Source organism: Lacerta agilis, chromosome 1, assembly GCF_009819535.1.
Source record: "Lacerta agilis isolate rLacAgi1 chromosome 1, rLacAgi1.pri, whole genome shotgun sequence".
NCBI lineage: Eukaryota > Metazoa > Chordata > Lepidosauria > Squamata > Lacertidae > Lacerta > Lacerta agilis.
Window position 1 is genome coordinate 84,411,665 of NC_046312.1, and position 23,353 is coordinate 84,435,017.

At 45.4% G+C, this 23,353-nt stretch overlaps 2 protein-coding genes across 3 annotated transcripts; both read right to left on the reverse strand.

Annotated features, from left to right (window-relative positions):
- Positions 1-477: 477 nt before the first annotated feature.
- GPBAR1 (G protein-coupled bile acid receptor 1) lies at positions 478-9,072 on the reverse strand. The gene is made up of 2 exons (XM_033161177.1): positions 8,664-9,072; positions 478-1,731 (listed from the first exon to the last, which is right to left on the reverse strand). The coding sequence occupies exon 2, from the start codon at positions 1,722-1,724 to the stop codon at positions 690-692; it is 1,035 nt and encodes a 344-aa protein (XP_033017068.1). The 5' UTR covers positions 1,725-1,731; positions 8,664-9,072; the 3' UTR covers positions 478-689.
- Positions 9,073-10,997: 1,925 nt separating this feature from the next.
- On the reverse strand, positions 10,998-23,089 carry LOC117053459 (keratin, type II cytoskeletal 8-like). Of its 2 annotated transcripts, none has more exons than XM_033161189.1 (9): positions 22,543-23,089; positions 18,716-18,924; positions 18,448-18,508; positions 17,118-17,213; positions 16,704-16,868; positions 16,442-16,567; positions 13,108-13,328; positions 12,307-12,356; positions 10,998-11,231 (listed from the first exon to the last, which is right to left on the reverse strand). In XM_033161189.1, exons 1-9 carry the CDS (start codon positions 22,834-22,836, stop codon positions 11,068-11,070), a joined length of 1,386 nt encoding a protein of 461 aa, XP_033017080.1. In that variant the 5' UTR covers positions 22,837-23,089; the 3' UTR covers positions 10,998-11,067. The 2 variants fall into 2 exon arrangements, with proteins under 2 accessions (XP_033017080.1, XP_033017089.1); XM_033161198.1 differs by having other exon boundaries at positions 11,104-11,260; positions 22,543-23,086.
- Between the last annotated feature and the right edge of the window lie 264 nt (positions 23,090-23,353).

Genomic DNA, 23,353 nt, shown 5'->3' on the forward strand with positions numbered 1-23,353 from the left:
CAGCCTTTATGACTATGAGGACCCCCATTTATCCTCAAAAAATACCCCACCACGTGCTAATTGCTATAATTTTAGGCTGTGTTAATTGAGAAAACACAATTACAAAAAACTATTTTGCAATGAAGTGTTAAAAAACCTTAATTTTCATTAATTGCAACTATCATCATCATCATTATTATTAAAGCATCCTAATGAAGAACTGGATATAGTTCTCCAGGTGTGGTGCAGTTTGAAAGCTAGTGCTATACTGTCTTCATAAATGTGGCTACCTGTGAGACAGAAATATTTGCTGCATTATTCTCCAAGTGGTATAACAGACACAACCTCTTTCTCCTCTGCCGATGGGCAGGACGGGGTGGCGAGCGGCTATCTCACAAGGGGTACAGACCAAATACAGATACTGTAAGGAAACTAGAACCACTCTTGATGCAACAAGCCAATCTATCTGATATTAGGGTGATGAATGACCAACCAACACAAAAGCAATTATTATTCATGGGAAATTCCCAGTCTAGTCAGAGAATCCAGACAGAGACAGAAAAGTAAATTTCTTTCCTCTAGGCAACAGGAGCACAGGATGACTTATTGATTATTACCAGGGCCCATTTCCAAGATCTGTCTAGATCTACAGTCTTACTCAGAATGTGTTTTTGCTTGCTTCTAGTGATGATTTGCTACCTCCGAAGGTATCAGCCTGGTGCCCCATTGAGGTCTGCCTCTGCAGGGCAATGATGACCATGTGGCAAGTGGGCCTTTGGTTTGGCTTTCCTTTCCTTGCACCCCTGTCTTTGACAGCAGCCTCCACAGCATTTGGTGGCCACGTCTGTCCAAAATTGTGTGTACTGTCTGTTGCCAAGGCTGAGGATGACAGGCAGTGCAGCTGCGCTGCTGGTGCCTATGCAGGTAACGATAGGAATAATGAAAGGGTGGATTTTATTATCTATAGACAGCAGTGAGATATTCAGGCAAACAATATAGGGCACCCAGCAGGCCACGAAGATGAAGGAGATAGTAGCGATCTTCTTAGCATTCCTCAGTTCCAGTTGATGCTCCAGCTCTGAAGGGGGCTGGCCTTGGTTCACTGAATGAAGGAGTCTTGTGATGTCCTTAAGCTGCCTTCGGGATGTGCACAGCACCTGGAAGCACATGAAGCACATGGCAAGGATGGATGGAATGAGGAAGCCGTAGGTCTCTAGATAGAGGTAAGGAATGGGGAAGACCAGGCCAAAAGAACAGTTGGCATGGGGCTGCCACTTGTTCCAAGCCAGTGGGAGGCATGCAAAGATCAAAGGAGCTGTCCAGGCTACGAATATGTAAAGACCAGGCCAGCGATACACCCAGGACCGGTGGTAATGCAGTGAGTGGATGATGAACACATACTTAGCATAGTGCACCACCAGCAGGTTGGCTAAGAAAGCAAGGAAGATGAAGTTAGGTGCCACATAGTTGAAGAAGCACAGGTGGTAGTTTAAATCCTTCGTCATGGACAGCTCAGGAATATTGGGAAGGAATAAGCCGGCCAGAAGATCAGCAAAGAGTAGGCTCAGGAAGAACCAGTTGGTGGTGTTGCGGAGTCTACGGTTGAAGAGGATCCCAAGGATGAGGAAGATGTTGGCCAAAACAATGAAGGCAGACAGGGGCCTTGAGAGCCAGATGATGAGATTTTGTGTCATAGTTTCTGTGTCTCTGGTGAGGATTCCGCTATCCTCTGCGCCTTCCGACATTGACTTCCTAATTGAAATGAGAAAACGCCCCATGTTATTGTTCAGCAAAGCCGGAAGGTCAGCTTGGCAAACCACATTTCACTTCCAAATCACTGTGGCCTGATTATCGTCTTCCAAAGCAGCTACTCTTATTTCGAACTTAAAAATGGTAAACGTAATGCTGGTGGTCGACAAAAGAGTTTCAAAGACTCTCTCAAGGCAAATCTAAAAAAATGTACAGTGGTGCCTCGCTAGACGAAAATAATTCGTTCTGCGAGTATTTTCGTCTAGCAATTTTTTCGTCTAGCGAAGCACCAATGCAAATCGCGGTTTTCGCTAGACGAAATTTTTTTTTCCCCGTCTTGCAAGGCAGCCCCTTTGACAAATTCGTCTTGCGGGGCAGCCTTCCGCTAGATGAATGCCTTCGTCTAGCGAGTTTTTCGTCTAGCGAGGCATTCGTCTAGCGGGGCACCACTGTATAAACACTGACAACTGGGAAACACTGGCCTGTGAGCGCTCCAATTGGAGAACAGCCTTTACCAAAGGTGTCATGGACTTTGAAGAAGCACGAACTCAAGATGAAAGGGAGAAATGTGCTAAGAGGAAGGCACGCTTGGCAAACCCTCACCATGTTCAACTCCCATCCAGAAACTTATGTCCCCACTGTGGAAGGATGTGTGGATTCATAATTGGCCTCCACAGTCACTTACGGACTCACTTTTAAAACCGTGATAATGGAAGACAATCTTACTCGGCTATGAGTGATTGCCAAAGAAGAAGAAAGATTTCACTGACATAATTATATTTAGTTATAAAAAATCAATCCTGACAATTAGTAACACACATCTTGTTTGAGTGTGTCTTACACAGCAAAATTATACAAAATCTATTTTTTTAGAAAGTTGTTGCTGTGTCAATAGGGCAAAAATTCTGATATTATTATTGCATTATTATTGGCTTTATTTGCCACTTTCCCCCCAAAAAACGTAACTTACCCAAAAAAATAGCACATAAATTAAAGCCAACATAGTACAAAAACACAGGGAAACTAAAAGCACATTCATATCTTTAAAAGGCAGAACTAAAACATCCCATACATTGAAATTGTAAAAAAAAAAAAAAAGTTTATGACAAGGGTGCAGAATAGCCAGCTAGGCTGGCCACTAAATAATTACCGGTAACATTTAGCCTTTGGCAGAAACCCTGGACTTGGCCATGATCGTGCCCCTGCAGGTCATGGTGATACTCAGAAAGCCAATGCTTAATTCTCCCTTCCTCACGACAGGTACTTATTAGCATCCCACCCCCTTCCTATCCCTACCTTCCTTATAGTTCCCTAGACTCGCTACCTCTGAATTGGGATTAGTTACCCCTAGATATAAATAAGTAGTAAACAGTTATATTAATTTAGACTGGCATTTGATAGTTCTTCTCATTCCCCCAAATAAGCAAGACAAGACTGGTCTTTTTTTTTTTTTTTTAAGTAATCATGTCTGTTGCAATAACATTTTGTCTTGTCTGATAATTTCCAGTAAAGATCCCTAAAAGTGATATTTCTGTCCAAGGGTGCAGATCTATAGACACGCAAGCAGATCTGGCAACAGAATTAAAACCGGATGTTTTATTTTTTTTAAAGTGAAGAAGTATTTTAAACCAGTTGGACCAGGCAACCAAGGAAGGGTAAGCTTGTCCAAAATTCTCAGTTACAGGTGGGTAGCCGTGTTGGTCTGCCATAGTCAAAACAAAATCGAAAATTCTTTCTAGTAGCACCTTAGAGACCAACTGCGTTTGTTCCTGGTATGAGCTTTCGTGTGCATGCACACTTCTGAAGTGTGCATGCACACGAAAGCTCATACCAGGAACAAACTCAGTTGGTCTCTAAGGTGCTACTAGAAAGAATTTTCGATTTTGTTTTGGCCAAAATTCTCAGTCTGACTCAGAATTCATGTCAAATGTTAGCAATCTTTACAAAGAGCCCCAAAGTGTTTTGCAGTTAGGCTTCAGTTAGAAAATGAGTAAGAGAGAGACTTCATTCACTGAGACCCACAGCCCTGAAATCTCTTGTGAACTCCAGGGTCCTTTTGACCACCTTTCAAACCTAAATGCCCAGAGCCATTTTTATTTGGCTCATGACACATCCTTTGTATCTATTCGACTCTGTAAGTCGAATAGATAGATTAAAAGTTAAGCTGTTGTCTTAGGACAGCCTTTCTCAACCCTGGGTCCCCAGATGTTTTTGGTCTACAACTCCCATCATCCCTGACCACTGGTCCTGCTACCTAGGGATGATTGGAGTTGTAGGCCAAAAACATCTGGGGACCCAAGGTTGAGAAAGGCTGTCTTAGGAGATGAAATCATTTCCCAACTCTGAGCAGTGCAGGTGGCAGGGATGACACAAGGTAGTTGGTTGTCTATGGCAGTGCAGTAACCTTCCACCACAGGTCATGGGGCATAGTACCCATGGCTGGTCAAGTTATTTTGACACCTGAGGCATATAAATCCCACAAACACTCCTCCTTGACAGGAAAAACACAACAATCGTAAATTCAATAATTAACAACTTGATACCCTTTCACGACACCCAAAATCTTCTACCTGAGGCATTCATATTCTGCCTAATGGTAGGTCCCTGGAAGTCACAGATTAGGTGCTAAGGAGCAACTGGGGTCACATCTGCACCATACATTTAAGGCACTATTATACCACTTAAACAGCTATGGCTTCCTCCAAAGAATACTGGGAATAATAGTTTGCCTAGGATACTGAAAGTTGTTATGAGACCCCTATTGCTATTCGACTTACAGAGCTACAATTTGCAGAGAGGTTTTTCAATAAATCCCTCTTTCCAGGAATTTGTGGGGGGTGGGTTATTTTACTCACATGTGGTGGAGCTGTAAAAAAAAGTTCCTCGAACTTGGGACTTGGTTTTTACAGAAATTTATAACATATTAATTGGCTACCTCTTGGTAGCAGTGAAGACTGATAGCTGGATATTGGAAGGACCTGAAAGGGCTTACCGTGAAACAGTGGTATACAAAAGCATAGACTAGAGTTTTGGTTGAGAAATTGACTCAGCTAGAGTCTGGAAGGAAGAAGGACTGTTTTGCAACAGGGTGGCAGAGTTTCATGACCTTTGCAAAGAAGGAAGAGACCGACTGGCCTGTGCTATCAGTATTGTGGAATATCTGGTTTGTACAATTTTTAAATTCGGTAATGTCTTGGTGCTTAGATTGCCTAGCTTGCAGGATGAACATTACTTATCTTGGCATCTGTTGTGTGCTGTTGCCTGAGGGAGAAGTTGGATTTTTGTTGTAAGCTGAACAACAACAACAACAATAGGGTTTTAAGTGTATGGTGTGGTTGTAGCCTAGGAAAAACAGTTGAGGAGGAAGACCATCATGAAGTTGTTTGGCAAAGCTTTTGAGGGCCGGGATAAATGTGTGTGGCATTACCTCATGTTGCAGCTAACTCTACAGCAGTGTTTTTCAACCACTGTTCCGCGGCACACTAGTGTGCCGCGAGATGTTGCCTGGTGTGCCGTGGGAAAAATTGTGTTTATTTGATTCCTATTCAAGAGAATTACTTTATATATAGTCAATATAGGCACAGAGTTAAATTTTTCAACATTTTCTAATGGTGGTGTGCCTCATGATTTTTTTCATAAAACAAGTGTGCCCTTGCCCAAAAAAGGTTGAAAAACACTGCTCTACAGGCAAGAGCCACTAAAAGAACCAGGGGTGTTATTTTAAGACACTCATAAAGAAGAGGCAACAGGCTTTTTAGAGGGAGACTCCTACCATCTGGCTGCGTTTAAGAGAGTCAATTAAGCTATTCGAGTGACATAATTGCCAGCAGAAATCATCCCCGCTGAGGCCCTGCTGTCTTTCTCGAAAGGCTGAAAACAAAGTGGAAAAAAATGAGGAAAGGATCATTTGATAGGGGTGGTTTTAAGGGGCTTTAAGAGCGACCAGCTTAAGAAGCAAAGAAAAGCCTACCCATGCAATGATAGCCTGCACAAAGGGTTAATTTGTTATGCTGTTAAAGCTGCATTTCCCAAATGTCTTATCAGCTCAATAACACTTCCATTCCTCCCAATTGAAGTTAGATTCATTTTTGCACCCCAAAAGATTTGCTTCTACTGTGGCCTGGTTCACAACGCAACACTAAGCCAAACCATGGTTTAGTGGTCATGGAGATGAGATTGTGGTGCTTTGTCCCTCCCCAGTTGTTTTGCTTCTGAGCCATGGTTTGGCTTAGTGTGTCATCCAAGCCCTGGCTCATGGTTTGTTCATGGCTCAGCAAAAGTGCTGTTGCCTGGAGCAAAACATCAGGGGAAGAGCAAAACATTCTCATTGCTCATTCACACTAAACCATTATTTGGCATAGAGTTATGTCCAGATGAGGACTATGTGTGAGAATGAACCAGAGGTGCTGTGGGGAAAATTCAACACACACACACGTGCTTTTCTTGCATGTGCGTGGGTTGAATTTTGCCTCATCGGTTAGATTTTGTGAAGAGAATTTCCATACTGCTTAATCCTCAAAACATCTAAATGTTTTGTATAAGATGTATAAGATATATGTTAAAATTGCCGATAAAATAAGATGTTAAAAAATTCAACACAATACTAGTATTTTTTAAAATATGTGCACTTTAAAATAAAATTACATACTGCATTAAAATACATGTCAGATTTACATGTCTAGGTAGGTTTGCTTAAACAAAAACACTTTTAGCTGACACTGAAAACAGTACAGCAAAGGCATCTGCCTAATATCAACAGGCAGGGATTCCCATCCCCTCCACGCTTCTGATACTGAAGCATGGGTCTGTATGTATAACTGAGAATATATATTACTGAGAACATATGCAAAGTGTCTTTTCTTCAGATAATGATGGCTTCAGCAATGGAAATGGGAAAGGCAAGGTACTTGCCTGGAAATGGGGGCATCCCGATTGCACTGTCTATTTAAATGATAACAATAATTATTAAGCCTTAGGCCCCTATGTGAGCCATTGTTCTGCTTGAATAGAGGCAAGATTCAGAGCAGTGAATCATCTAGAGAAGCAATAAGCAGCCTCTTCTGTTGGTGGACATTTTGGAGCTCATAGGGGCATTTCATTTCCTGCAACATATCAACAGTAATTTGTGTCTGTTGTTGAGCTTCACACATGGTCTGGGAATTACCGTGTGAAATATTTCCTGTCTGATATTTTGCTGGGCATGATTTAGCAGAAATCATTTTGTGAATGGGATCAACATGCTAATCTGCTAGTAGGTGTGCTCAGTTATAATAACTATTAATAATAATTAGCACAGTGCCCAAGCCTTATTAATATGTCAGTCAGCAGCTGCATGCAACAGACAAGAGTATTCTAAAGCATTCAGGGGAAGAGGCATGAGAGAAAGAAGGATGAGAGGAAAGGATTTAGAAATAAGTTCAATATTAGCTTATTAAAAATGGAAATGATGAAGATTAATGATGGGATGCATGCTGAGCTGAGAGAGAAGGCAGGCAACATTTTTATTTTTATACAGATCTGATTGCAAGGGCTGGCCCCAGAAGCAGTACCGATTAACCTCCAAACAAATCACTAACAGGGATGACCCTAGCGAAAAAACAAAAATGAACTGTAGCACAGAGATGGGGAGCCTGTTGCCCTCCAGATGCTGAACACGTCCAATGGCCAGGAATGATGGGAGTTGTAGGAAAGAGTGGGAGACAGCAAACAGTGAGCAATGTGTGGATCTTATTGGAACATCCTGATTCTCCAGTCTCATTTAAGGGCAGCATTTTTCATGCAATAATGACCCATTAAAAAAAAAAAAACCCACCAAGCAAATTTTGCTTGCAAAATATTTTAAGGAACTCTGGATATTTTTTGCTTTCAGTTTCAATGGGACTTACCCTCAGCCAAGTGTCCCCATCTCCAGCCTTAAGGACACTGCTCTGCTCACTCCCAGCTCTCTGCTTCTGTCAATGCTCTATAGCCATGGAGTCATAGTGTGACTGCATAGCAAACCTCTGTGGAATATGAGCGCTACTCCCAAAATCGAGACCTTTGGTAGCCCTTGGAATCCTTTATTGCTAATGGGGAAACAATGTGGTCTATGCTCCAGCATGAATGAGTCGCTCCTGGGTAAGGAGGATAAATTTCATTGGCATTTAAAGGCAAACCTGCCCGGTGCTGGATTAAACCCTGTGGAGGCCCCTAGGGAGTTGAAATTTTGCGGGCCCCCACTCTAGTGGGATAACATTGAACCAAGAAAGCATGATTGTAATTTTCTTTCAAGATCAAATCAATATTACTTTGATCTGTTGTCGCAGGACCCCTAAAAGGCATGGGGCCCATAGACTGCTGCCTACTCTTCCTATCTGGTAATCCATCACTGAAGCTGCCTAATTCAAGTTTTCAAAAAAAAGTGCATGAACTGAGACACAGTCACCCTTCAGAATTCACACCTGTCTGAATTTTGCAGGGCCGCTTTCCAGCCAATTTATATATAACAATGCATATACTGTACTAGGGTAAATGCATATAAATGCATCTATCAGTGAAAATAGCATTTAAAAATGCATTATATTAGGCAAAATTTATTTGCAAAGCATGTATAGTATACAAAACTGCATATTAGGAAAAAGTTGCCCTAAAATCCTGATGAATTTTCACAGAGACTTTTAAAAACTAACAGACAAACAACTTGCCAACTGATGTGGAGAACTGAATTTAAGATTGGAAAAATGAGAAACCAAAATAGACATATCCATCCTTTCTCCTGGGTAGGTTTACTGTGAGTTCCTCTCCATGCACTTGTGACCTTGTGTGAATGGATTCAGCTGAGTAATGCAGTCCAGTGACTGGCAGCTGGCCTGGGTTCTTCCTTCCTTCCTTCCTCCCCTCCCTCCCACCCTCCTAATCAAGGCGAAATATCAAGAGCCAGACAGGCACAAACTAACCTGGAGGTTTATCAGCCTTCTCTGGGCAGAGCTCCTGTTGACACCAGTTCCCAATGCACACCCAACCATGTGGTGATGAGAGCGAGGACTTGTCAGGTGCTTCTTGGATGATGCCTCGCTCTGCTCGAGGGCTGGCCCATCTTCAGCTGCTATCAGATAGTGGCGTATCTTGGACCATCTTTGACCGAAAAGGGAACTGAGAAAGCAGGCGTGGGGTGGGGGGAGAAGAAGAGCTGGAAACCACAGTGAAAGGCTGTTTCCCTCCTCCAGATTGTATAGTCACACCCCTTGTTAGCTGCTAGCAAATTGCAGGCCTGTGGAGGGTCTGATTGCTTAGAGGCTCATCTGCCTCCTAGTGGTTCTGAAGCTAGCCTATGGTGCAAAGATAGCCCTGGAGGCGTGCGGTAAATTAGGGACACAGTCAGCAAAAAGCTGGAGTCCTGCAGATTCTCCTAAAGTCCTTTGACTTTCACACAGGAGGGCAACTAAACAGGACTTATCTAAGGCAGGGACTCAGACCAGAAGCGTCGTATTTTTCTTAATGCAAAAACTCAGCTCCGGAGCATGTGGATTGGGCTTGCAGGACAGCCTTGCAATGGTTATGCTCACATGGAATCATAGAATTGTAGAGTTGGAAGGGACCACGAGGGTCATCTAGTACAATTCCCTGCAACGCATGCTGCTGAAACATATGGAACTATACAGAATACATAGAATAGAATCGAGTCTCTCCAGCTGGCAGGCAGGGGAGCTGGCTTCTTGCTAGTGTCAAACCCCAGAACCCAGTTCTTTCACATCACACGCTTGCTCCTGCTCACAACGCACTTTTAAGGGAATGCAGATCATTTTATTGCTACAGATTTCTGACTAACAGATTGTATTACGGCACAAGCTTTTGTGGGCTAGAGTCCTACAGCATCTAGAGGGCCACGAGTTCCCTGTTCTTGCTGTAGCAGGAAATCTTCATGAACTGAAGCTCAGAGACAGGTTTTAGAAGAAGAGCTTCATTGGATGTTGCCAAAGGCCCACCTGGCTCAGCATCCTGCTCTCACAGTGGCCAACCAAATGCCTACAGGAAGCCCACAAGCAGGACCTGAGTGTTCCTAGGCTCTCCTGCACTGTAGCTCAGTGGTGGAACATCTGTTTAGCATGCAGAAGGTCACAGGTACAATTCCCAGCATCTCCAGATAGGGCTGGGAATGTAGCCTATTTGAAATCCTGAAGCTGCTGCCAGGCAGTGTAGACAACATTGAGGTGGATGAACCAGTGGTCTGACTTTGGATAAGACAGCTGTTTTTGTTCCTATCCCTCTTGGAGCAGGAATTACAAGATTCAAACCCTTCTCAGTAGGATTCCTTAAGGGTCACGCTCCATCCCCACCCCTCCCCACCCCAAAAAATGGATGGTTGCACAAGTTTCAGTACAAAAAGCTCTGAACTGCATCCCTGTTTTTCTTTCTGTAGCTTCAGTGTTGTGCTGGATTCTCTTCAGAACACAAAAGTGGCAAAGCCTCTGTTCGGAAAAGAAGAAGGGAAGGCCATTCCAAGCATTTTATCCATTGCACATCAGGCTACCTCCCCCCCACCCCAAATGCATCTGAACTTTCAAATTGTAGGCTACCATGATGCTTCTCCCCTAGGAACATCATCCCTCTTCTCTAAAAGACATAAGTTATGCCCCACTCTTGTTTCCAAAAGTACCAGCTTGCCTTTTAAGGGCAAACAATGACCATTGTTTCTTCAACAAAACCCAAAGGGTTGGGCCAGTCCTCTCTAGCATAACAAGGGAGTGAAGGAATGACTAGCAAAGCCAGATGCTCAGGGTTGGCCTGGATAAGACAGGAATTCATCCAAGAAAGAGCCATCATCCTGGCTGCAAAATGTCCAGTATCCACTGTTGTACACTTTATCTAGGGAGATCAGAACCTCCCGCTTCACCGCAAGCAAAAAATAAACCTATATGACGCATGGGGGGAAATGGAAGATTAGGGACCAAATGCCTGGAGCTGCTGTCAGGACTCACGCAAGAAACTTGGTGCAGCTGAGGATAATATTTATGGAGTGGAACCAGGGACGGGTGGACTTTGGTTCTCCAGATGTTTGCTGCACTACAACTCCCAGCATCCTTGAACAATGGTCATCCTGGCCGGGCTGATGAGAGTTGCATTCATCAACATCTGGAGGGCTGCAGGTCCCCCATCCCTGTGTTAAAGGGATGCATCACCCACACTACCTTATCAGCAGTGGGTTCACCCACACTACCTTATCAGCCTGCCTATGATGGCTTAGAGATAGACCCACTGTGTGGACAAGGAAAGAAAACAAGGATCTGTAGAAGGCTTTAAAACACTCATTTATTTTTAAGCACTCAGGCCTGATTGCCCCTCTGGCTTGTTCTGCTTTGGCTACTTTTCTGAGAAGTGACTGGCCTCGGAGAGGATCTTCCCATCCTTGGTCTCGATGGTTTTGATGAGCAAGGGCCTCTTCAGTGAGCTGTTGTTGGTCAAGGAAGTTCCACCAGGTGCCATGTTGTGGGCGGGCAGCGCCATCCCCTGTGTCAGGAGCCCAGCTGCATAAGCAATGGATGGATTTAGAAATCTGGGTCAAGAGATCAAAGAAGGATGGCTTTAAGCAGGAGACTCCTCATTTGACTCCCCAAAGTGATTTGAGAAAGAAGAGGCCACTAGAAACGCCATTCAAGCAAGTTAGCAGCAGGTCCAGGAGCCAGAAGGCCAACTGGTCATTTGCACTAAGTGGAGAGAGAGAGAGAGAGAGAGAGAGAGAGAGAGAGAGAGAGAGAGAGAGAGAGAGACACCCAGACCCAGACCCAGACCCAGACCCAGACCCAGACCCAGACCCAGACCCAGACCCACATATAGAACCAGAAAAGAGACCAATATATTTTGCACTAATGGAGACTGAACAAGGATACCATTCTGAGGAACCCAGAGGGTCTTGAACAGAGGTGGAATTATAAGGAGAATGCAGAACCCTACAGATGATAGGAGGCACCCAATATATTACATGAAATTCTGGCTTCTTGTGGGGCATCATTCGGTATTAAGGTCAAGAGGCAGGCCAAACAAGCATAAGAAAAACTGAGGTGTTCTGGAGCCTTCTGTAGTGCGCAGACGCAAAATCTCTTGATTACATTTAAAATATATTCCTACTGTTTTCTGTTCACCTAACACATGTAAAAGTTTAAATACTGAGACCTCAAGATAACAACTAACTAAGCTGGGTCCACACCATGGCAGGCACATGGTGGGAAAGTATTCCCTGTCAAATGGCAAATGCCACGACACATCATCAACTCTCAAGAACTGTAATCGGTTTCAGACTGCGAGATACCAAATGCTAAAATCGAATGTCTTCCAGCATTCAATGGAGATATCAAATATTCAACAAATATTTGAAAAATGCAGTCATGAGTGACGACAATAGCAAAATTAGGAAACTTAGAAAGGGAACCCATTTGGCAAGGGTGAGGCTGCCGTGTTACCAGAAGAATCCAGAGGATGGCAGGAGAGAATGATAGAGTTACCAGCCGCCTCCATTTTATGAGCACCCATTTTTACCACAGGCTTGGGACTATTCTAGGGAACTTCATGCACAGCTTCAATCAGAGTAGGAAATATACTCACCTAGTTTGTCTATAGCACTGAACTGCTGACGTGGAGCCTGGCCACCCATCCTGAGAGAAGGGGGGGGGGAGAGAAGCTTGTGATGGAGCAAGGGTGTTTCAGTGTTTCAAGGGCCAGATCTAGCCCCTGCCCCCACCCCACATTTATTTATTTTTACCTCCCAACCCCCTGCTGATTTTGGCAATGGCAAATAGAGAGAGAGAGCGTGCTGGGATAAGTGGAGCAAAGCACCTGATAGGGTTAAATATAGCACCCTTCCTGGTAATCAGTTTGTGCATCTGATGAAAGGAGGGGGGGCTGATGCTAATGCCCCCCCTCAACTGATCTGCACAGATTATCTGAGGAACATGGATCTCTGTGTGTGTGTGTGTGTGTGTGTGCGCGCGCGCGCATGATAGACACAGACCGACTGACAGAGTGGGGTGGCCACACACCCATTAGTGGCAGCCACACACCCATTAGTGGCAAACATGAATGTGGCCCATGGAGTGTAGGCAATACTGAGTTAGATAGACTGTCAGTCTGACTCTGTAGAAGGCAGCTTCCCATGTGGCAGCATAGTGATGTCATGCAGGACAGCCAATCCTAGATGTCCAGGTGCAGAGCGACTGATTCACCAACCTTCTACCCGCCCCATCCATGCATGGCGAGTTCAACTAAAGTTAGGGTTGCATCCAACTAAATCCTACTCGGAGCAGACCCACTGAAATGAATGGATCCAAGGGACTCCTGTCTATCAGCTTCAATGAGTCTTCTCTGAACAGGACTAACACTGCTTAGCACCCACAGGACCTTGCTTACCGGTTCTCTTCTCCTTCCAGCAGTTTCTGATAGGTGGCAATTTCTATGTCAAGGGCCAGCTTGACATTCATCAGCTCTTGGTATTCTCGCACCTTGCCAGCCATGTCATGCTTGGCCCGCCTCAGAGCTTCCTCCAGGTCTTGGATGGTGCCCTTGGCACTCTGCACAGCCTGCTCCCCTTGCTCTTCAGCCTGCGCCACGGCACTCTCCAGGTTGGCTCGCTGGGCAGGAGGAGAGAGGAGCTGTGAGACGGCTCCAACACCGTGGTGGGAAGCCACAGGGAAAGCCCACAGTAGGAAACTGGAGGCAAGGCCTCTCTCTTATTGTAGCGCGATGGGGAAGATCCTGTTTTGGGGCTGCATGGTTGCTCCAATTTGGCTGCAGCTGCTTGTCCTATTTTCCCCAGCTGCCAATTTGAAGAGCTGAGAAAGCTTTGGCAGAAACGAGCCCTTCCCCTGTTCCTCAGTTTGGGGATATAGGGCATTTCCAGATGAGCATTCATTCTGATTTGTTTGCAGGGAGGTTAGATGATGTTGCCAAAGCAGGTGTTACCCTGTGCTTTTCAGTGCATTTCCCCATCACTTTTCTTTATTGCAGAAACTCTGATCTTTTGGAGAAGCAGGTTTGTTGCACAAGACCACCTAATCTGTTTAAAATTGCACAACATGAATTGACCAGCAAGTGAATGAATCTCACCTGAATAGAGAGACAGTCGAAGTGTCCAGAGTTCCTTCAGCTCTTTCAATATAACAAATTGCTACGGTCACTCCCAGAAAGTTGCTATTTTGTGGGTGGGAGTCTATCCCATGATGGAAAATTCAGGTTGTGCAATTAAAGTGGATTTGGTACCTTGTGCAAGAAACCCATTAAAATGGGACTTTTTGCACTGAGAAGTGTGGGGTAAAAATTGCTTGACGTGGTGCCCTGCAAACAAATCAGAATAAATGCTCAATGAACAGCCCATGTCACCTAACCTCCCCACAAGCTTTATGCAAACCAATGAGGATGAATGCTCAATTAGCAGGTCATCTGGAAGTGGCCTAAGAAGTTACCCATCAAGAAGAATCAGTGTTTGGGCTGTAGCCCTTTGGAAGCAGCTGAAGGCCTTCTGGGCCACACGTTTCATTTAGCAGTATATGTGGAATGGGGACATGAAGTGGATCCATGAAGCATGTCCCACTCAAGACCAAATTATCCCTTTCTCATCCCCCTCCAGCTGTTCTACTTCTTTATGAAGAATGAGGCTACCTGAAGAGCTAAGGTATAACCCAGGGGTCTGCAACCTTTAAGACACAAAGAGCCACTTGGACCCGTTTCCAAAGGAAAAAACAACAACTGGGAGCCGCAAAACCATTGTGACATTTAAAACAAATATAACGCTGCATATATTGTTTCTTACCTTAATGCAATAATAATAAATAACGTATAGGAGCCAATGCAAAGTATAATTAGTAAAAACAACAAGAATAAGTTCTTACTTTTTTGCATTGACTCAGGGGCGTACCCAGGATCAAAACGGGGGGGGGGGGCAAGCCATGGTCGTTCAGGTTGTGACATTTCAGCACGGAAAGGCAAATGAAACCAAAATTTTAGGGAAATTATATATAATTATAGCAGTGCTTTATTACAGTAGTTATTACAATTATTTGCTTGGTTTTTTTTAATTTTTATTCTAGTTACATATCTTATACCAGGGGTGGCCAACTCCCAAGAAACTGTGATCTACTTTCAGCAGTGATCTACCCCCGTTTTTTGGGGTTCAGCTCAAAGTTGTTTTTTGGGGGGTGTGGTGGGTGGGAGAGAGGGCTTCCCCCTCTAAGATAGGTTGGCAAGTGAACTAATAGAGAAAGAAAAAGGGGGTGGGAATGGAAAAGTGGGGTGGAAAAATATAAATTGGGGGTGGGGTGGCGTGGGGAGGATATCTATTAAAAATATGTAGTAGTTTAAAAAATAAAAATAAAGGGGGGAAATCTTTTTCTTTTTCCTTTTTTTGAAAACAAAAACAAAGGGGGAAGAGAAAAGAAAAAGGGGGGATAGAGGGAGAAAAGGGTAATAATAAAAATTCAAATAGAGTGGCTGCAGCAGCTGTGGGGGGTGTTTGTTTGTTTTTCGTTTGTTTGTTTGTTTTAAAAATGGGATTTATCCCCTTGGATTAAAAAAGGAGGGGAGGAAGAAAAAGAGAGGGGGTGGGAGAGCAAGGCAAAATGCCAAAAAGCAAAAAACAGGTTTGAGGGGGGGAATCGCGCCAGGCACTGCAGCGCGCCGGCCTCGGGGCTCCGGGCCCCCGAGCCGCCCTTGGGGCCGTCGTTGAGCATGTACACCACCCGCAGCGAGCGCTGGCGAAGCACCGGTTGGCGGAGGTTTCAGAAGCAGCCCGGACGTTTTCGCCGCCCCCGCCCCAAAGCAGCTCTACTTCATCCTGTCGGCGACCATCACCGCCCTCCCGTCACGGCGACGCCTGGCCCGCCTGCTCCGCCCTCCGCGCGGCCGCTTTGAAAAGGATTCCGCCCGACAGGGGCCGCTCAGAACAGGGGCCGCTCCAATCGCCATCGCCGCCACCTCCCGCTGCCTTTATTATCCCGACTCTTTTTTCTCTCTCTCTCTCTCTCTCTCTCTCTCTCTCTCTCTCTCTCTCTCGATAACTCGCAAAGCCCAGCTCCTTCTTCTCCCCGCCCTAACGCCACCCTCATTGGCACGTTCCCCTCAAACAGGAACAGGCATCCCGGCGGCTCATTGGCCGGACGAAGCGTCGCTCTCCCGTGCCTGCCTCCCGCCTTCATCCTCAGTGGCTACCTCGGCGGTAAGGCCCCGGCTCTGAGCCTATGCGCCAAGGCGGGCGATCTGTCCTGCCAATCGGCACGCCGAGGTGGTAAAAGCTCAGCCCTCCCCACACGCTTATTGGTGTGAAGAAGTCGCTTCCTCTCTCTGGGAGTGGTCAAGGTGGACATCAATCTTGGGTCTGTCCTCGGGAACCCCGAGAAGGCTGAGAAAGACCTTCAAAGCTGTTCAACGTTGATGCGGATTATTCATGGTTTTTTTGGCCCTTTTTTTTTGCCGATAACCATTTAATTATTATTGAAAGGGCATTGAAAGGGGGCATGCCGGAGCCGCGGGAGACCTGTCAGAGAGCCGCATGCGGCTCCGGAGCCGCAGGTTGCTGACCCCCGGTATAACCCATCTGTGAAATGCAATCATATAATGGTTGGATGGCTCAGGAATGAGAGGTAGAGTGTGTAGGGAGATGTGAGTTCAGTCTGATTTCCCGTTAGTGTAAACTCTCAACTTTCACCAGTAGTTTAGATAAGACTCGTTTTTCTGCCCAGAGGCAGCTCACCTGGTTCTTCAGGGCCTCAATTTCCCCATTAAGACGTTGGGCATAGCGTGTCAGCTCAGCAATCTGTCCTCTTGCTCTCTTCAGGTCCTCAAGGTTCTTCTGGGTCTGTCTTGCTATGTCATCACACTGGAAGGTAAATAGAAGAACCAGGAGGTTTTAGTCAAACAGTCTCACTGGGTACCAGCCAATTCTCTTTAAAATGTTATGTTCAACAATATGCCTGCATGCACACACTTCCACATGATGGAAATGTGCTACTCGCCTTGTTCTTGTACCACTGCTCAGTCTCATCACGGCTTCTGGCAGCCATGGCCTGGTACTGCTCCTTCACCTCATCAATTATATGCTTCATCTCCAAATCCCGGTTGTTGTCCATCTCCACAGTGACCATTGCATTTTGGATCTGAGGTTGCAACTCTCGGATCTCCTGGGTGTGACGAGCAGAGAGAGAGAAAAAAATAACTACATTGTTGATGAGGTTGGGATGACAGGTCATCTCAGATGGAGAACATAGTCATGGAGTAGAACCCAAGCCCTTCTCGTGCCAAATCTATGGCTCATCTCCTCTGAGTACTCCTTGTGAGCCATCAACCCAGAAGATGGGAAAGTAATCGCACCCTCTTCCCACTCACCCCTACCAAACACACCCACCACTCTTCTCCCATTTGTCACCCACCTCTTCATAGAGCTGCTTGAGGTATTTTATTTCATTGGAGAAACTCTCTAGCTTCGACTCAGCATCCACTTTCTGCACATAGATGTCATCTAGGTCCTGTCACAGGAGAGAAGTAGTCAGCAGATCCCATGCCTGGGTCAGAACAGGATTCACCTGTCATGAGCCCTGCAGCGGGATTGGATTGGCAGCTCTGACAGGGGAAGAAGAAATAAAGCAGAGGGGTGAATTGTGGGGAGCTGGCTTGGAGGAGAGGAGATCTCCAATGCCTTCAATCACTTTGGAAGGGGGAGCAGGGATGCCAGATCTCCCCTCTGACATTCCTGCAAAGCAGAGAGCCTTAGTAGAATCTGGAGAGGCCTTTGATCTGCCAAGATGCAAGGGAAGGTGGACCAGGAGATGGCAGTGATTGAACAGCAGTCTTTTTATTTATTACATTTATTACATTTTATATACCACCTTTATCTTCCAAGGTGGTTCACATGGCTCTCCTCCTCCCCATTTCATCCTCACAACAACCCTTTGAGGTAGGTTTGGCTAAGAGATGGTGACTGGCCCAAGGTCAGCCAGTGAGCATCATGACCAAGTGCTGATTCGAACCCAGGTCCAACACTCTAATCATTACACCATGCTGTCTTATCGCCTGGGAACTGCCTCCACAAATGGGAGCAGCCTTACCTGTCCCAATGGAGTGCATGCTTGCAATCTCAATGTTCCCACAAGGCAAGAAAGTGCAGCATGCCTCATCTTTAAAAGCTTGGCGGGAGGGGCAGGGAAGCTTGTTGGGACATCCTAATTGCATCCATCCACTTCTGAACTTCTTGTTCTGCTCTTGACTTCCTGAATCATGGCTCCTGAGCCCTGTGTCTGCTGCTGAGCCGGTACCATTGCTTGTGGGTAAGGTATCTCCTCATGAGTAACAAATCCCTGACATCCCTTCACTACTAGCAGCTGTGATTAGGGTGTGCTCTAGGAGGCCAGAGTATATAAATTCTCCCTCGTGAGCCTTTCGGTAATTGGAAACAACACAAGTCTCTGGCTCCTGGTTCCAGTTCCCCTGCCTTGCTGTGTTATATCTTAGCCGAACAATGACCTTGGACCTTGTTTCTGGATCATGGTTTGAACCTAGACTGATTTCCTGTTCTTTGCCTTGGTTTGTTTGGACTGCCCTTGGCTGGTGAGTGTTTTGCTAAGAGGCTTATATGTCTTGGGATTTGGACCCCACGAGGGCACCCACTGGCTATCCTTGTTGTAGGGGATAGGAGGAACTGCCTTGGAACCCTATGCCCTACAAGTTCTATGTGTAGATGTTTTCTTCACCTCCGAGACCCACCTTCTTGGTAAGCACAAATTCATTTTCAAGTTGGTTACGCCGGTTGATTTCATCTTCATACCTACGAAGGGAGAGGAGATGCCATTTGAGCTTGGCAAACGGTATTTAGGCTGAACATCTATGCCCTGTTTTCCAACCCCCTTGCACCTGTAGCTCCTCTTCCATGTATCTGCTAGCCACTTCCTGCCTTACTAGGCACACAAGATCTCAATTTGTAGTTGCCACACCAACGTGTGAAATGCATCTTGTTTGCCCCTCACAAACCCACCTGCTTTTCAGTTCATCCAGGTAGGCCTGCATGTGGTCCAGCTCATTCTGCAGCTTCACCTTGTCCTGTTTCAGTGCATCAATTTGCTGCTTGAGGGGCTGGCTGTGGGCTGTCATGATGCGCCCCACATTGGATTTGTACTGGTCTTTGCCCTTCAGGAGCCTCAGCTGTGTCTCCAGCACTTTGTTCTGTTGTTCTAACTTTCGCACCTGGGGGGGATAGATGGATAAATAAATAATAAAATGAAATGGGCACTGGGGCAAGAAGCCCTGAGCAGCTTTGTTCAGGGTCCACACCTTTCAGTGGTTACTTAGGCAATGCTTCTGTTTGGCCATTTGTGACTGGTTTCTAAAAAAAAAAAACCACTATGTGCTCTGGGTTTGATTCATTCCGATGAGATGACCATTCAGAAATACAGTTCATTTCTATGGGAATTCAGAAGGAAATCTAGTGACAATTTACTTCCATTCATTGCATTATATCCTGCCTGAAATCCTTGCCTTTTTTTTTTAATCCACTGAAACTAACTCACATCATATGCAAATCGTTTACAGGACTGAGAAATGGTAGGTTTTCTGTGTGATGCCCCAACGCTCCATTGCCTTCATTTCTTCAACTCCATTAGAGCAAAACGGGACAGAAAGGATGTGTTGCCACACTAGTCAGTCTCATTTTAGTGTTGGGCTGTGTACATGGCCACACCATTGTTTTTCTCCATTTGGATCTAAGCTGGTTTGGGGGCAGGGGAGGCATCAAAACACAGTATTTGCTAAGGAACAACAGGATAGATATGGATCGTGGCTAATGCTGTGTGTATATCACTTCCCAAAACAGTGGTGAGAGCGCCCCAAATGGAGGCTAAACAGGAGTGGTGTGGAGTTCTCCTGTTCACTGCTTTAGGCAGCCATGCTTAGGTTTGCTGTTATTTCTCTCTCCTGCATGGGTGGTGCAATTTTGGTGACATAAGTAACGGCACTCATGCCTGAACATAGGAAATAGAGAAGGACCAATGCCTTCAGTCTTCCAATTCAAAATGTTTCAGTACTACGTGAGGTGATCCTGCATGTGCCCTTCCCTTTGTCGTCTCCCCTTCTTTTTGGGGAAAGATTTAGAGACATGGGGTAGGGGCAAAATCACTGTGCACCCAATCCTCTAAATCAGGATTCTGTATCAGAAGGAGTGTGGCGTAAGCTGGCTCTACGAATTGAAGCGGTGGTGGTTCTTTAGTGAAACATTTCAGGAAAACCAAGAACTAGTCCACCAGGGGGCGAAAATCCTCTTTATTTCATTGTTACGACGCATTACATTAGAAGTAGGATTGGAGCCTTCATTTAACTGTCTTGCGACACACGTAGTTTTAGTAAAATAAGCAACCCATTGAGTCATAGTTGAGGACTCCAAACGCCTATCCAAAGAGCTCACTTTTTCAGGTACCATGCTTAGGGATATTTCTGAAGCAGCTTTAGGAGGCTGCTTTGTGCCTTCAGAATGTCTGCATTGATTTGCATGGTGGATCTTGTGTGAATCCATGTCATGCAATGATCCCTCACTTATTTTGGACTGATTGCTGAATGCAACAAATGGCTACTGTCTCTCAGCACAAGTGAACACTGGCTAAGGAGAATACAGACAGGCATCCTGCATCTTTAACAGCTGGGAAGGTTGGCAAGAATAGCTTGCTATGTAGGAGGGATAAATTTTGTCTCCTACACAATGCAGCATTTGCATCTTTGACTGCTCTGTAGGAGTTTTGAGACATATACAGCATCCCTCACAGGTGTGTCAATCCTCCTAATAACATCTGTGTACACACCGCACATCTAAAGCACATGACTTCCCCCAAATAATGTACTGTATTTTACTTCTCACAGAGCTACAATTACCAGCACCCTTGGCAAAGTACAGTTCCCAGTAGTACTGGGAGGAAGCTGTGTGCTTTCAATGTATGGTATATATGCAGCTACCTAAAACAAATTTGTGAAATGTTTCTATGGACAGTGTGACTGTTAGAAACTGGAAGTTTCTGGACTGCGAAATTCATTAACGTTATTTAAGCAGCGTGTCCTGGAGCTGGTTTGTAGTTTCAAAATAAATAGTTTTTAAAGAGAGTCTTTTATTAGATTGAAAAGAAACCCCTCCCCTAGCATGTGTGCACACAGACTAATGTACAACTGAGCCTGAAATTCTGTATCTGAAAGTGAGCCCCCTTGAATTAATTGCGACTTACTTCTGTGTATACTTATAGAATTGCGCTAAAGTACAGAACATTTGTGTGTGGGGGGGAATCCATATTAGATTAAAATAATCAATTTATAGTGAGTGTGTATATGAAAGAAATACTTTTGCATCCTTTCCTGTAGCTCACACCTTGGGAAGCTTTAGTAAATTGACTTATCAGTGTTGAGATCCACATTCCTTTTAGAACCTGCACATCCACATTCTACAATTCACAATTACATCAGATCTTGTTTTACTTCCTGGTCCCAGAATAAAGAGCTCAATCTTTTATTTTAAGGAAACAACTTAAGTTTCAGCTACTCCTCAGTTTACAGTTTACATGGGGGATTAAGATGAACACGCACACTCCACCTTACTTTGGGGAAATTGGAGTGCTGGACTACCCTATTTGTCTGGTGGTGTGATATGTAGCGCAGTTTCCCCAAATATACTTATCCAGTATATTTATTGAAGGATGAAAAATTCTTCCTCCACCCGCTTACCAGTCTTTGTCCATCTTTTTTGCTACAGTCATGTGAACATGTGTTCAGTGTTCTAGGCTTGAGTATACATCTAATTCTCCATTCCATATATATAAACAGAGTGTAATACTTTCCATGAAAGTCCAATTCCTGGAACCGCCAATTTATAATCTTGGAAAGAGGCCTTGAAGAGTCTGCTAGTCAAATAATGCAATATTTGACTCACAGCCAAAGTAGATCATACTCTGGAGATCTGTGATCATATCTCCCATCTCTTTAAAGCTTTTAAAAGCTAGCTGTGCGGAGAACCCACGTAACACAGGGATCACAGTTCAGGGAGACCTGAGTTTTAACCGCTTACCCTGAAACATCTGCAGTGCATCTACTCAGAAACAACACTGTTCCCAATGGAGCTTATTCTCAGGTACAAGACTTCAGCCTCAGCCAATATAAAGCCTTATCTTTCCAAAGCTATGACTTGTCCCATTAGGGAAAATAGGTACTCCTATCAAGCATCTCTTTTGCATCCTCTGACTTGCACCATCTCTAGTGGTTTCTAGAAGGATGCACCTATGAAATCAATTTATCAAGTTTTGTGTTGTTGGTTTTTAATGGTTTTTTCTGCTCTTTAGAGATGTGCTTTTTGTTGTGCTGAGATTAAATAAATGCACTGGGGATGAGCGTGAAAGACTCTTTTGTGTGTGTGTTCCAAACTTTACCTAGTGGAAGTGTCACAAGTAATTGCCAGCGCTGGGTTAACACCTATTGAAAGTCTGCCTGGCAGAGGTTTGGGCTCTGCGTAGTGATAACAACAAGGATAGATGTTAAAAACAGGGTCCCACAACTTCAAACACATGAATACAAGTTGACACGAACTTCCATAAATACTTCCGTCTCCGTATTCTCCACTCTGATTGGAGCAGCATTGCCTGTGCAAAGGGGCAATCTCTCCCAGGGGTAGTAAATTAAGTTTGACTCGGCCCACGAGTTTCAATGGGTTATGGGTCTACACTAACTTGGGCATGTTCTTTTCAGTGGGAACCACAAACACCCCTCTCGCCCCCTCTATCGCACCCCCGCCCCCACCCCAGAGCAACGTCCTGCCCCACGCGCGCATCCTGGTTGCACCTTGTCGATGAAGGAGGCGAACTGATTGTTGAGCCCTTTGATCTGCTCCTTCTCCTCCGTCCGGATCTGGTGTAGTTTAGGGTCGATCTCCAAAGTGGGCAGCGAGGAGAGAAGGAAAGCGGGCGAGGCGGACAGGGGAGAGCCAGGGAAGGCGCTGGAAGTGGATCCTAGTCGGAAGAGCCCCGGCTGGAAGCTCCCCGGGCTGGCCCGGTACAAAGAGCCCCGGTTGGAGAGGGAGCCGTGGGAGCGGCTGCTAAAGCTCAGGCTCCCCGGGCGAGGGTAACTGGTGCTCATGGTGCGCGGACTGCAGCGCTGGCTCTCCAAGGACAAGGGCAAGAAGAATACAGGTGTTCAGTACCTGGGCCGAGCTTAATAGCGGGGGAGATGCAGAAGGCCCCGCCCTTTGCACACCTGGGCACTTTATTGGCATATCAGCGCCCCCCCCCCTTTCCAGGGCTTCACGTAACGTGCAGCGCGATGGCATATTTGCACATCAATTTGCGCTTCACGCATCCGCGCTATCGAGTTACACCCTGATTAGCATAGCCGCGCCCCTATCGCCTCGCTCGGCCAATCGCATGACACCACTAAAGCCAGCTCAGTGTTCTGTAGTGTAGACCACCTACGAGTGCGTTCCTTTTGTTTGCATAGCTCCGCCCCCTTGGTCCTTCTTATTTGTTTTTTAAAGCGCGAGATTATTACGGCGGTCCAAGACGAGCGCCTGAAAGGCTGCCCAAAATTTGTGCGAAAGCCCCCACCCCACAAAAAACATCCCTCGTGCAAACAAAGGAGGCTTATGCAAACAGTTTCT